Genomic DNA, 14,006 nt, shown 5'->3' with positions numbered 1-14,006 from the left:
GAGAAACTTTGCCATAGGCATATGAGTGTGTCTTTAGAGATTAGAGAATCAAAGTTAGTAGTCCCTGAGATTCTGGTCTCCATCCTGGCACGCTGAGTCCTTTTCCCCCCTGATCCCATGACCTGGCGTGAAAACAAGGCCAGAATAGTCCTGTGGCCTTGGAGAAGATCTCTTACTTGGTTTGTAGTTTATTATATATTCTGTGGTATAGGGAAGAGGAAAAATAAGAGCCTTTTCACAAATAGACTGGAACGGTGTGGATGATTATACAAATAAAATGTGGTTTTTCTGTGCTTTCAATAATACAGGGTAATTTAAAAATATATTATTTAAGCTATATATATGTATAATTATTTTTTTAAATGTCAGAATGTGGCTATCGCACTTTTTTTTAGCAGCCCCAAAGACTCCTCTTAAATAAATAATGTACAAAATAGTTTTTAGAAAGTTGGTGTCTGGTTTAAAGATACTCTGAATAGAGTCCATTTCTTCTGCTTGGGATAAATGGGAAAGCACAAATCAGACTCTGAGCTGGTCAAATAAGTGCCAGAAAGGTATAAGGCTGCAACCGGCCTCCCTGGTTATTGATCCTCCACTGACAAAGACACCGGTCTCTGGAGATAACCATAGCCTGGCTCCCTGCAATGCTGTAGGTTACCGTGTCTATGCCACAGGAATAATTGTTTGCAGTTAAAAGATGAGTTGTAAAAGAGTGGTAAATAGAGAAATGAGCTCTGCTTGTCTCCTCTGCAGCTTCAGAGCCCATTGCCCATCGGTGACCAGGTCCGTGCAGGAGAGGGACCTCGCGGGTGATGGATGTTTCCACCACTTTCTGAAGCTACGTGGCCAGGAAGGGGAGGGCAGTGGGAGGGTAGCTGGGAGGGAAGTGGCAGTGCCCAGCAGAGACTTACAGATGCTGGCACATCCATGCGGGGAAGAGCTGACACCTTCCCTACCTGCCAGGAAAGTTAACGGAGAGTTTGTCTCTGGAGATAATGTGTGGCCTCAAAAGCCTTTTCATGCAGCTGATCCCATTGCTTCCTTCTTGTGCGACTCCCTTGCAGGTAAAAACCTGCAGCTTGTCTGCGAGCTGCCAGAGGCTCTGATACTTGTTTCCTCCTTGAGATTTGACTCATGCAAGGTGCCAAAACATGGCATGAGTTTCATTTGTGTGCGTCTGGACTTTTGCTCGCATTCCTTTGCAGGTAGCCCCTGATCCCCTCCAAATATTCCTGTATTTCAGGGCATGACAGCACCCCTGAGTATCTGTGGGATGTGTGCGGGGTTTTGCAAGGTTTATTTGTCTTCTGCAAAGAAATTTTCAGACTAGAAGTGAAAATCTGTAGCTGTTGTCCCTGTCATGAGGACAGAGCTTTCTGAGGTGCCGGAGCTGTGGAGATTTTTCAGACAAGTTTGACTAATAACCAGATTGTGTCATTATTGATTCTTATTTTTAAAGCATCCATAAGCCTGATGTTACCTTGCAGAAATGAGCAAGGGCTTAGTTCTCGTCGAGGGAAATTAGCAGCTGAAATTTAGCCCTGCACTGCAAGGTTATAAAAAGACAGGAATACATGGGGAGCAAAGGATGAAAGCCCAAGGGAAGTGGCAAGGGTGTGTGTTCCTGCAGTCTGGTGCGGCATGGTTTCCCCTTCCTTTTTCTGTCTTTAGCAATCAGACGGGCATTTGCTGCACCCGGTTTTGTGAGCAGGATGGGGAGCAGCGGGGTGTGGGTGAGCAGGGGCCGGGTGAGAGATGGGGGGGTCTGGGGGGAATGGCACGGCCAAAAGGACAGGGCACCCTGCTCCTGACACCCCATTCCCCCACCTGCACTGGTGGCCAGAGTTGCCGGTGCGGTCACAGCAGGGTGATGGGCTGGCGCAGACCTGGCAGCCCTGGGGCCTTTCTCTGCAGCGTGAGCGAGAGCCGGTGCAGGCAGGGCCAGACATGCTGACCATCCCCACGGCTTGTCGGGAGCACGAGGAAGGACTGGTGCTGCCACCACCATGGAAAACAGCTCTGGAAGGCCGGTCTTTGTACCCTTTTATCTCCGTAGTAACCTGTTTAGCTATTATACAGCATACATAGCTTTGCAATATACTGTGTTGTGCTGGGTGACCGACCTTTGTTAGCATTTACCACACAGTTTCATTCATTCATTATTAATTCATTATTTGCATAAGCGCATGCTGGTATTCCCCAGTTAAAGTAAGTGCTGTCTTGCAGCGTCTCGTTGCAAGGTCCCTGCCTTAGCATGGGCTCTTCTTCATGGTCTTGTCCTCGGCTCCAACGTGCAGCCCCCGCAGGCAGCCCTGGGTGCTGCTGTGTGGGCAGCGTGGCCTCCCTAGTCTGGCCGGAGGTTCTGGTGGGGTGGGGGCACAGGGTGCCTTCCTGCTGCAGGCAGGCTGCCTGTCACCTGCCAGCACCCTCTGGCTCTGGCTTGTGCTGGCAGCTCCACGGCCGGCGCTGGGGTCTGCCATCTCGCCAATGCCCCCCAGGTTTTGGGGGCTCCCAGCCCTGCCCCAGGCCCTTCTGCGTGGTGTCCGTGCCTGGGCAGCGGTGGCACGCCTGTCACAGTGTCACCGGTGCTGCGGGTGCTTGGGGAGTGCCGCGCTTTGGCTGACCCACAGCTCTGCAGCAGGCATGCCATGCACTTGGGGGAGCTCTGAATTGAGCAGAAATTGAAGAAGGGAGGGAATGACAAGCGCAGACCCTGCATTAGCTTGCTAACCAGTGGGCTCCTCACCCTGGCCGGGCTGAATCTCAGGCTGGTTGTGAGCAGTTTTTTTTTTTTTAAATTCAAATAATTTAAACCAAACTTCTGGATCACTTGCAGAAAGGTTTATTGTTCTCAGTACAGTTGTCATTAGCAACACACATTTTGGTATGACTAATGGGTCTTTTTTGGGTGTCTATAAAAAAGGAAGTGGAAAGAGATTAACGTGAGCGAGGAGCGATGTGCCCTGCCAGCACTCGCTAGGCTGCTGCAGGGTGCCAGGACTTGGCCACGCTGAGTCAGTAAAATCGCTGAATTCACAGCAAGGAGCGCCTCATCAGACTCTTTTGCCCCCGTCCCCATGCACGAGTTGTGCTTCCCCGCTGGTGCGCGGGATGCGGGATAGCTCCGCGAGCCAACATGGCCGGGGTCCGCGCTTGAGCTGTCACTGAAGCAGGAGAGAGACCTGGTTGCAGAAGTCACAGCTGCAGAGAGCTGAGAGGAAACCTTACTCGTTGCAAACAGCTAAATTAGTTGCACACACTGGGTTAAATAAATTAGATGCACACAGTATTGTCAATGCTCAATATTGATTTCACTTCCACTGCACTCGTAAGAGACACCTTGATTTCTTTAACATCTCTGCCTGGCATGGGAGGAAAGCAAATTGCCACCCTCTTTCCTTTTTCTGCCAGCTGTCGTGGGAAGCAGATGAACCTGCATCCTACCACCTGAAAATGTGTGCAGTGAGGCAGTGTCGCTAGCGACTGTTCCTCACCGGTGCAGGCTTTCATAGTGGGTGTAATGCCTTGCCAAACAGGGCATCTGCTCAAGGCACTAAAGGCTGTTTTATTGGTGAAGGCGTTTTTTCTCCTCCAGGCCACAGTATTTGGTGGAGTCAGCAGCAGGTGGGAGATGCCGGGACTCCTCAGAAGAAGGGGTCTGACCTGTTTGACTCCTCAGAAGAAGGGGTCTGTCCCGTTCCAGCTGACAGTCGCGCCTGCCCACTTGGTCCTGATTGCCATCTCCACGGACGGATGCCTCTTCCCTGGGCTGCTTGGGTCTTCACTTTGGTCTTCTTCCCAGTGATGTGAATGAGTGTCTGAAAAGGAAACGCAGTTAAAAAAAGAGTCCTAAAAACCCAACCCCCCTCAAAAAGGTTTTAGAAAAGGTTAAAAGCTGAACCAGCTGGATTGCTGCAGGTGTGCTGCCTGCCCTGCCCCAGGAGGGAGCTTGGGGCAGCACTGACTTGGCCTCCCTGGGCCAATGGGTGCTGCCCCCCTGCGCTGTGTGGGCCCCCGCCTGGGGAAATTCAGGCGCTATAAATACTGCTCTCGACTCCTTGCAGGGTACGTTTGCATATTGTTTTTCTGAACAGATGTGCACATCCTTATCTGTGGCCATGCTGCTTATCATGACTCTGAATCCCGATTCACCCTTCTTTCCTGCAAATTTAGCCTTTAGTGTGGTGTTTTCAAGTTTCTTACTTTACTTTAAAAGGTGTAGTGAAAGGAGAGCAAGGAAAAGGGGCTGGGCATTCAGAAAGTGAAGGTAAACGGTGCACAGTGGCACAGAGAAACAAGGAACTCGCATCCTAAGCATGCAGCCTGGTTCGCAATCCATTTGATGCTACAAGGAGCAGTTCACTCCTCCTGGTGTGGCTTTAAAACTTGAGGGGGAACATGAAGGCCATGGTGGCACCTGGCTGCTGGGCAGGAAAATATAAGCTTAAATCTAAGTTAAATGCTGAAAACAGGCTGTTAACCCATCCTGCATGCCAGCACTGCTGCATTAGAAATAGGTTTATTCAAAATTTTGAATTAATCATGAAACGATTCTGCTTCCTGTTGTATTTAAACTTCACACTTACAGGAACGTTCTCTCCTGGGATTTGTCCCATGGGAGGGGTGGGGGTCTGTGGGTTTCCCTCCTCCTACTAGTTGTTCTAGGACACTTAGTCAGCAGGGCATTCGTATTAGACTGATGGGGGCTTAATAGCAACAGAAGATGAAACACGGTTTTAAACAGTATGTCCGTATTGAGTATTTAACACAGAAGCAACAGTTGCGTCTTGTATCCTGAAAAACTGTCACTTCTCCAGTAAAAACTCTTTGGCCACATCTGGGAGTAGGGGAAAAATGGCGAAGACCTGAGTGGCCCCCATGCTGGGACGAGACCACGGGCTCTGTGCCCGGGGGGGTGAGCCCGGTGGCCGCCCCCGCTGCGTGCTCCATGGGTGGGATGGACTCTGTGCCACTGGCAGCTCACCCGGTGCCTGCCCACTGGAGCCCCGCTCAGGCCCCCTGGCACTGGAGAACAGCACAGCCTTGGCTTCGCCCGATGCTGAGCATCCACCATGCCCAGGAACCAGCTGTGGGCTGGGGGGGCGGGGTGTCAGCGAACCAGAGTTTACGCAGGGGCTCGGGAGTTATTACTTCTATAGAAAACACTCCTATAGCTCTTCCCAGCAATGGGCCACCTGCTTGAGAGCATTAGCCCTTCCAAAATGGTCACGGTCCTTCCAAAGCCAGGTTTTTATTTGTGTCTTTTTACACTGTTGTTTGGAGTAGGCTCCTCACATTCCGTGAAAGCTTAATGTTATATACAGTGTAGGCATGTATATATTAAATACAGAACACTGAATTGTATGTGTAAGTAGACCCACCTAGCTATACACATATACAGTTCTGTGCATGGTCTGTATGTGACATCCATATCTCATATCCTCCCCCGGCAAGCTCGGGTGCATACCTATCGTTAGATGGGCTGTTTTTGTCTGCTCCTGCTGCCCGTTGTAGAAGTACAGGTGGAAGACTCTCTCTGTTTTCCAGTCGGAGAGGAGCAGGCTGTCGGTGCCGAAGAGAACTCCGTGCCTCCCGGTGATGCTGCACAGCCAGATGGGCAGCTGGGGCGTCCTCAGCCTGGGGCACACCTGGGGAGAGGAGGGTGAAGCCTCGCGTTAAATGCAGCCTTTGTCCCCGAAGCCTTGGCGTCTGGTGTGTGGACATCAGGTATGGGCCTCCCGGCTGCGGGGCCGTGCCAGCTCTCACCTGCTGCTCCGCCTGCGACCTGCCCCAGTGCAGGTAGCCCACCGGGCCCCGCCGCCGCCATGCCTCGATGCCCCTGCCGCCAGGCCCTGGCTCCTGGCCACCGTCGAGCTCGTGCGGGCTCGCTCGGCCCGTTAGGAGGAGGCTGAGCACGGCCTGTGGGGAAACAGCCCATGGTCACGCCATGAGGCAGCGGAGAAAAAGCCCTTTGCAAAATGGCAGGTGGTGTCCCGCTCCCATCTCTGTCGTGCCTGTCATGAGCAGAGGTATGCCAGACTAGCTGTGGTTTTATTGTTATTATCATCATCATCATCATCCTCCTCCTCCATTTTTTAAATGGACAGTCATGATTAAAATTCGCAAAACATTTTTCTATGACCTTATGCTTTTTTTTTCATTGGATTAACAAGTGAGAATTTTTTCCTAAATCAAATGTGGGAATAATAAAAAAAGAAAACTTGAGAAATGAGGCTAATCTTACCTGTGTACAGGTGATGTTTCCAAACCTGAATTTTAACAGAGGAGTTGCTGTGCAGTCTAAATCTTCTTGGACCCTGTACAACCAAGCACAAAGTGTTATGGTAGCGTCCGGATCAGTGCCTGAGGTGGTTGCTGTACATCACTGCCTGATTAAGAGGAAAACAGGAAGAAATTCCATAGACTCATTTATTTCCCTTTGCTTTTGGCACAGCAGTGGTATCCTGACACAGCAGTTTTATGCTCAGCTGGAGCTCTTGCACTTCACATGTGTTCCTATTAAAATTCAAATGTAGGGTCAGATTCAAACCACTTGCAGACGGAGCTGGGATTTCCCTCGGTGCAATTACTGCTGAAAGGCCTGTTACACCCAGGCATAGCCTGAACACAACTATTTGAAGTAGCGGTGCAATTTTTTGCTAAATAGCTGTCATAGTGTTACACATTAGTATGAATCATGTTTTATATTGGTATAAATATGCCTCTGTACCTTTCTAAAGCATCTTTACCCAAATCTAATTACATTGGGTTTAGAAAGACGCTATCAGTCACCTCTGCCAGCATAGTCACACTGGCAGAATTCTGCTGTGTTTAAATAAACTTCTTGTGATTTTCCTGTTTAAGTTTAATTGACTGTGACGGTGACTATTGCTGTCAGTGGGACAACTCCTGGTTTTATACAGTGCTTTATTTTTGCTGTGTATGCAGCAGGGCTTCTCTCCTCTCTGCTGCCCCTCCTGCCTGCTCCCGGATGTGCAGGCAGGTACTCGGAGTGTACAACGTCCGTATCCATAAAACACAGCCAGCGGGTCTGCATCTGCCTCTTGGACAGTTGCTTCTCCACATTCGACTAAGAATGGACATTTAAGTAAAACAAGGGAAAGACCATTTCGGAAGATGTAACTAAACTAGAGGAAAATGTTTAAAAAATGAAATATACCTTTCAAGTGTCCTAGAGAAAAGTAAACTGTATAAAAATAGGATCACTCCATGACTTCCTTCACCTTTGAACTGGAAAAAGAAATAAGTAATCACAGGGGAGGAATTATGGCAGGTATATGATGTTTAATTAAAAGAATTCCTCTGCTTTAATACAACCTTAGGTGAGTATGTTGAGCCAAATGAATAAGATTTTGTAACTAATTTTGTTGAATAGGATCAGGTAAAAAAAAAAGAAAGAAGAAACTTCCAGTTATTGGCTAAACTGGTTTTGTACAGTTTTTTTCTCAGATTTTTGCTAAAGTTGCAAGGAACCTTATTTTGTATTTGAGTCACGTACAAAATGCTGCCCCAGTTTACCCAGCGTTTGTGGACTGAGTACTGAAATTGGTGGGTAAAGTCCTGGGGATTTTAGTGGGAGCAGGATCATTTCCCGTAGGAAAGGTCAGAAATGATCATGAACTAACTGTACATTAACAGTCTGAATGTCCTGCTGAAGGCGATACTATTGATCTCCATAAGGTCCACTTTTGAATGTGAAATAAGATGCAAGCAAGCAACAAAATAACTCAGAAAAAAGCAAGTATCCCATACTTACACAGTTTATATGGTCAAAGATGAATTCCTGAGCTGCTGCTTTCTCAGAGAACTCAAACAGCTGGATCTGGCGTGCCCAAGCATAGGGGAAGATGTTGTAAAGGAGACATTAATTATTATCAAAAAGCTGAGCTTTTTAATCCAGTGTTTCCTTTAGACAAATGAAAGAATAATGCAAGAGTCTACTCTGCCCCTTCCTAAACTGAGAAGTTCAGCTCGATACAAAGAGTTAGAGGAACAGCTTTACGTTAACTGGTTTCTCCTTTTTGCAGGAGAAGAAAGATCAGCCTTTAATGAAAGGGAAGAGAAGCCTCTGGACTCACCTAAAGCCTCTACGAGGAGGCAGAAGTGTCTTACAGGCTCCAGCTGGGACGTGGGTCTAAAGTGCTCACAATTTGTGGTGCACCGTAAGTTAGGGAACAGGTTTATGAGATTTTATCTTTCTTGTCTTTAAAAATTTCAGGCCAAATGTGTCTTTAAAGCAAATCCTGTCTGCAGAACGTGTTTTTGTACTCACTCTTTCTGTGAAGTTGTCGGCTTTGTAGTCTCCGCTTGGCATAACATGGATGTCTGTGGTGACAAGGCAGATAACCGCTCTCACACCTCCTCCTGCTGCCCACAGGGTGTCTGCCAGGGCCACGGCCAGCGCCTCCCCTTGCTCCTGCCGGCTTATCCTGCACAGCCTGGAGGGCAGGAGACAAGGGCATGGGGCAGGGACGCTGGGGACCAGGGGGTTGGGGAAGGTCTGTGTTGAGGGTCCGTCCTCGCGTATGCTGAGAGCCCCCCAACCCTGAGGCTGAACCCAAGTGTGAAACGGGCCCCTTGCCAGCTGAGGGCTGGGTCAGACCCCAGAGATCCTGCCCCGCCTGTGTTATCTGGTGGCTGTGAGGACTGTGCAGGCATAACAAGTGGGAATGCAAAGATGCAAGGGGATTTGTGCAGAAGGCAGCTGTGCATCGAGCTGTGCCCATCTTCCCTGAAATTTCCACTTTTTGCTTGGTGCCGTTGCTGCTCCTGGTGCGGACGTGCTTCCCGTGTGCTGGGAGTGATGTGTCTGCCGTGGGGGCTTTCATCCTGGCTGGGGCTGCTGCGTGGGTGTCCCTGGCACCAAGGGCTGAGCTCTGCCTTCCCCTTCCCAACGCTGCCCACAGCGCGCTCGGCACCCAGAGCCAACGTTGGCTGGCAGCCTGGTGAACATCCGTGCAGTGCCGATGCTGCCCAAGCGCTGCCGGCAGGCTGTGAACACAGCACCAGGGAGTGGGACAAGGAAGCAAGCGCCACTATTACAAAAACAAATGATTTGGTGGGAAAAAGCCTTGCCTGGGAGTCAGACAAGGCTTTTCTCCTGGGTGCAAATCTCCATCTGTAGCTGCAAACCTGAAATTTGGTCTAGTTCGGTTAAACCTAGAGGCTGGTGCTAGTCTGTCTTAGTCCAAATAATGCAAGGAAATAGTTTCCATATGTCCTGTGGGAAGGCTCAGCTTCTTACCTTTCCAGGTGAGTATATTCTGTGTTTCTTACGAAGAGCAGGTATTTAATGATGTGCGCTTGTACAGCCATCAGAATGGCTCTTGTTCCCCCCTAGAAACAGAAAGACAACACTTTCCAGTGCTGAACTAGCACGTGCGATGTCAATCTCCTGGAAATCACAGCAGTCCCTGGCCAGTCTAAGCCATCCTGCTGACAGTAGCAGGGGGGTAATTTTTTTTTCCCCTGGGAATTCAGGAGTGCTGCTGACAACTCCTGAGCTAAATGGAAAAGTAAATTGAAAAAGATCTTATGTGCCCAAAAACAAGAAGCCTTTTCTCAAGAAAAGACTCCAGAGTGGCTCTGGCTGCGTGCTCATGTGGAGGGGAGGTCCCGGGCAGGGGTCTCTCCCTTGCAGCGCTGCAGCTGCAGGGAAGGGCTCTGAGCTGCAGGTACCATGTATGCCTAGAAGCACCATGGCTTATTTTTTCTCTCCTCCAGTCTTGCAGCAAAGGGACCGGGGTCTTGAGGCAGCGTGGGGCTGACGTGGGGCCATGCACGAGGGTGACCGTGCCCAGCTCTCAGCCGTGCTGTCTGCACATGTCAGGGCTGTCGTCCTCTCTGCAGTCACAGAGCCTCTGAACTCAGGGAGTTTTCACCTGCATTTGTAAAAAGCATTTTAGTCTCCTGGTGGGTTAAAGGGATTTGCAATTTTAAGTGTGTATCTTGTTCTTCTGCTTTTTTGGGGGCAGTATTATAATGGTAAATAAGAAAGAAGAAAACCTCCCTCTTTCAGTAAATGAAAATGTAGGTAAATTCACCTATTTGATTTCCAGGTGGGGCAGTAAGAAGAAGGTAACTCTAATTCCCAAAAGAGAAACAGGCAAGTACCACTCATTTATGCCCACCTACAACAACCTGCTGCTTCTCACTTGAGCCTTCACTTTGGAAGCATTTAACACCGTGGTATTTAAAGTTTGTGTCTGCAGTGTGCTGCTGATCAGGACAGCTCATCCCACTTCCAGACACGTTTCAGTGTCTCCACCGCGAGGGCAGCTGGAGCTTTGCTCAGGACAGCTGTGGAGCGTGACTGCAGCTGGAAGCCCCTGCAACCTGCCCTGTGGAGAAAGCTCAGCTGGGCAGGCATGCAGAGCACAGGGTGCGGGTGTGCAGAGCGTGGGGTGCAAGCATGGGGTGCAGGCATGCAGAGCATAGGGTGCAGGCGTGGGGTGCAGGTGTGCAGAGCACAGGGTGCAGGTGTGCAGAGCGCGGGGTGCAAGCATGGGGTGCAGGCGTGCAGAGCATAGGGTGCAGGTGTGGGGTGCAGGCGTGCAGAGCATGGGGAACAGGCGTGGAATGCAGGCGTGCAGAGTGCACGGTGCAGGCGTGCAGAGCGTGGGGTGCAGGCATGGGGTGCAGGCGTGCAGAGTGTGGGATGCAGGTGTGCAGAGCGTGGGTAGCAGGCATGGGGTGCAGGCATGCAGAGCGCAGGGTGCTGCCATGGGGTGCAGGCATGCAGAGTATGGGGAGCAGGCATGTGCACCACCGGGGCACCCAGCACTGGCTGCCAGCTCCTGCAAGTGGCTGAGATGCTGGGGAGACGGTGCCTGTCGCTGCACCGAAACATTTACCTTTTCTGCCTCCAAAGCATAGGCCAGGTCAGAGTATGGCTCGCGAAACCTGAAGTACGCTTTTGCCCATTCGGAGCTGAAGAGGTTGAACACATTTCCAAATAGCAGTTTTCGCAGACCCTGTGGAGGAGGAGAAAGACGGGCTGGGTTCAGTTCCCTTCACATCCTAGTGTCGTGAAGGATCTTTAACGTCAGAGGGGCCCTGGGATACAGGTTCAGCGTGTGTGCTCACAGACAGAGCAGTGTAAAATTGTCTACTGAGAATCAGGCCCCATAATTTCAAAGCAAAGATGATGTTTGTGGTTAATGCAGTGACTGACTTCACCCAGCATTCAACCACTCCTGTGAAGTACAGTTGTAGTGTGTAAATAATTTACATTCGGATGCACTACACCTTTTGGGGGAAGACCTGGGCAAGGCGCTTGCCATCATCAGTGGCACCTCTGGGGACAGAATTAAACATCTACATTTGCCCGTGCAAACCCCCTATAAAGCGCTTGTGCAGCAGTGGCCAGGGAGGTGCAGTGCTGGTGAGAAGCAGAGGAGGGTTCATCTGTGGCCTCCGCCTCGGAGGGCAGGCATGGCCATCGCTGAGCATGTCCCATGTCCAGGACCCGTCCAGGCACATGCAGTCAGTTTTTGGGTTGGCAGCTGAATTAAAAGAGAAAGTTCAAAAAAACATGTGGCTTCCACCTAAAATAGATATGCTTGCAATCTCTAACTGTATCAGTGAGTTTCATTTATGGTAATTTTTAACACAAGCACATTGCCACAAGGCCAGGCGGGTGCTGTTCACCAGGGGGCAGCGGGGGGTGATGGCCCCGGTTGCCCCCTTCCTTCTCCCGTGTTGGGTGCTGCGAGGGACCTGCCTGGGCGCTGGTGGCCAGGGGGAGTGAACCTGCCTCCTGGCCTCACCCCGCACCACCCCCAGTCTGTAGGTGCTGCCTGGGCCCACCTGGAATGTTTTTCCTAATTAATTTTAATTTTGGTGAATGATGTATTTTGCTGAGCAAAGTAAACAAAACATACATCATGGCTCTTCCCATTAAAAATTGCTCACCGCTGATCTGGGTGATTTGTGCAAGCGGGTCATGAACTGGGGAAGATGGATTCACGTGAAGCTGACAGTACGTGCGGTTATGTAGCTAAATCTCTTCAGGACTGGACATTTTTCAGATGTCTGTTCAGTAATGCAGCCCTGGTCAGGTTTTCACCTCTGGTATTAAGCCCTTGAGCTTCTCATTAAGTTTGTGCTCAAGTGACAGGGGAGTGGTTTGGTGTGGGAGGTCACGGGTGGTAAGACTGGCACTAGAGACAATTCTGCCATCACCCGCAGAAACCCCCCAAGCTTCTGGTGAAGGCTCTTCATATGGGCAGGGGCAGCAGGCACCCGTCATTAGTGCTCTCAAAACCAGGTATTTGGGTGAGAGTAGAAATACCTTACTGATCTCCTGAACTTCTGCCTGCTGTTCTGAGGCTATTCGCTAGGAAAGCACCAAAGAGCAGGGAAACATTACACTTTGTCATTTGACCTATTATCTAATGAGAATTATAGTATATCAGTTTTAAGGTTGTGTTGCAACCATGTTCTTTAAAAGTCTTGTAAATAAATCATTACGATTATATGCTTCTGTTACAGCTAACAGCAGGCTGCAGCCTTCAGCCCAGCAATACGCTGAGCCTCCCGTAACGCCAGGTAAGGTTCCCGAGTCTCTTTCTTTTAACGAGATTAAATTACAGCTCATGCTTAATTCAGCAGGCCTGCTCACCATTGCCATTTCCAAGGAGATGGGACGGCCGCCCGTGTCTGGAGAGAGCAGGAGGGGCTTGGGGATGGCGGAGTGGGGGTGAGGTGCCGGCGGCTGTGGTCCCACGGGCTCTCCAGCTCCAGGTGCTCCATCGCCAGCGCTGACCCGGCGCTGCTGGACAGAGAGGAGCAGACGGTACATCATCCCACAGCTGCTGCCTCGCGTGCGCCAAAAGTTACCCCCCCCGCAGTATTCCCAGTGGGGTGGGCACAACGACCCGGCGATGAGCTTACAGAGGGGCGGGGGGACAGTATGCATGCTGTCAGGGGGCGTTGGTGTGTTTGACTTCCAGCTTTCTTCAAACATTACAAATATGTCCCTACAAGCTGATGATTGGAATATAAAGTAATGTTGTGTTTGTCTGAATTACAGGGAATAAACCTCAGTGCTTTTCAACCTAAAGACACAGCAGGTTTTCCAAATACTTATATTTTAGAGATCTTAATTTGTTATCCTTTTTTCCTGTGTTCTAAAACTGACCATGAAAACTGTTACTTTTAGACAGAAAGGTTAATTTATGCTGGACTACTCTGCCGCTTTGATTTAGATCAGGAAGACATTCCTTTAAAATATCTGAAGAAAATGCATGTTTCTTAAAAGAGGAGCATAAGAAATAAATCTCCATAAAGACTGTCTGCTGTGCTGCATATATAGATGTGTGTTTTCCTCAATATGCTAACCTGGTGGAATAGTCGCAAAAAACACTAGACAAATACAACATGTTGCCTTTTAGAGAAACAGTTACCTGATGAGTTGTACTGCTGATTTCCAAACTGAAAAGGGAAAATAAATACAAATTAAAAAAAACAACAGAGGCATTGCTAACATATGAAGAAACAGGAGACCAGCCAGAAAAGAGCCCCAAAAGAAAGGAAGAGTAAAAGCTGTAGTGCTTGCATTACTGAGTACATGAAGACCTTTTTCCATGGTCACATAAGTATTGTAATATAACTTAAAAAATGATATTAAAAAAACACCTGGAATTAAAAATGCTATAATGAAGCAGAATAAAAATCTTACCCGTGGAAACTAAAAATTTCTCTCCATTTGTTTAGATCTGAAATTTTGCTGGCGATCTCCTCTAGCTCTGTCCATGGCATGGTGCGCTCAGCCTCCTGGTCACCCATCTGCAGCCGCCCGCACTCCGGGCGATGCTGAAGGATGCGGGCACTGGGACTGCTCGGAAAGCGGCTCCCCCCAGACCCACACCTCTGCGAGGCACCCAAATCCCTTCTGCCTGTCACCCCCTGGGGCTCACTGTCAGCTCCCACCGTCACACTGTGATTAAACTTTCATGAGAGCCCGTCATAGTCTGTGTTTTTCT

The 14,006-nt window shown here is 49.6% G+C and overlaps 1 protein-coding gene across 1 annotated transcript; it reads right to left on the bottom strand.

Moving 5' to 3' along the window:
• Positions 1 to 3,675: 3,675 nt before the first annotated feature.
• MINDY4B (MINDY family member 4B) lies at positions 3,676 to 13,782 on the bottom strand. Its single transcript, XM_076343294.1, has 12 exons — positions 13,703 to 13,782; positions 13,428 to 13,455; positions 12,644 to 12,796; positions 10,875 to 10,994; positions 9,266 to 9,357; positions 8,294 to 8,459; positions 7,778 to 7,843; positions 7,181 to 7,251; positions 6,245 to 6,317; positions 5,767 to 5,919; positions 5,468 to 5,648; positions 3,676 to 3,818 (listed from the first exon to the last, which is right to left on the bottom strand). The coding sequence occupies exons 1-12, from the start codon at positions 13,780 to 13,782 to the stop codon at positions 3,676 to 3,678; spliced, it is 1,326 nt and encodes a 441-aa protein (XP_076199409.1).
• Between the last annotated feature and the right edge of the window lie 224 nt (positions 13,783 to 14,006).

This window comes from Aptenodytes patagonicus, chromosome 6, assembly GCF_965638725.1.
Source record: "Aptenodytes patagonicus chromosome 6, bAptPat1.pri.cur, whole genome shotgun sequence".
NCBI lineage: Eukaryota > Metazoa > Chordata > Aves > Sphenisciformes > Spheniscidae > Aptenodytes > Aptenodytes patagonicus.
This window is presented reverse-complemented; position numbering and strand designations above follow the sequence as displayed.

Excerpts from the sequence above, each read along its gene's own strand:
- MINDY4B (XM_076343294.1), bottom strand. The coding sequence starts at position 13,782 with ATGCCATGGACAGAGCTAGAGGAGATCGCCAGCAAAATTTCAGATCTA. Across the intron at positions 13,456-13,702 it reads GAAATTTTTAGTTTCCACGG|TTTGGAAATCAGCAGTACAA; the intron begins GTAAGATTTTTA and ends TTCCCTTTTCAG. Across the intron at positions 8,460-9,265 it reads GAATATACTCACCTGGAAAG|GCTGTGCAGGATAAGCCGGC; the intron begins GTAAGAAGCTGA and ends CCTGCCCTCCAG.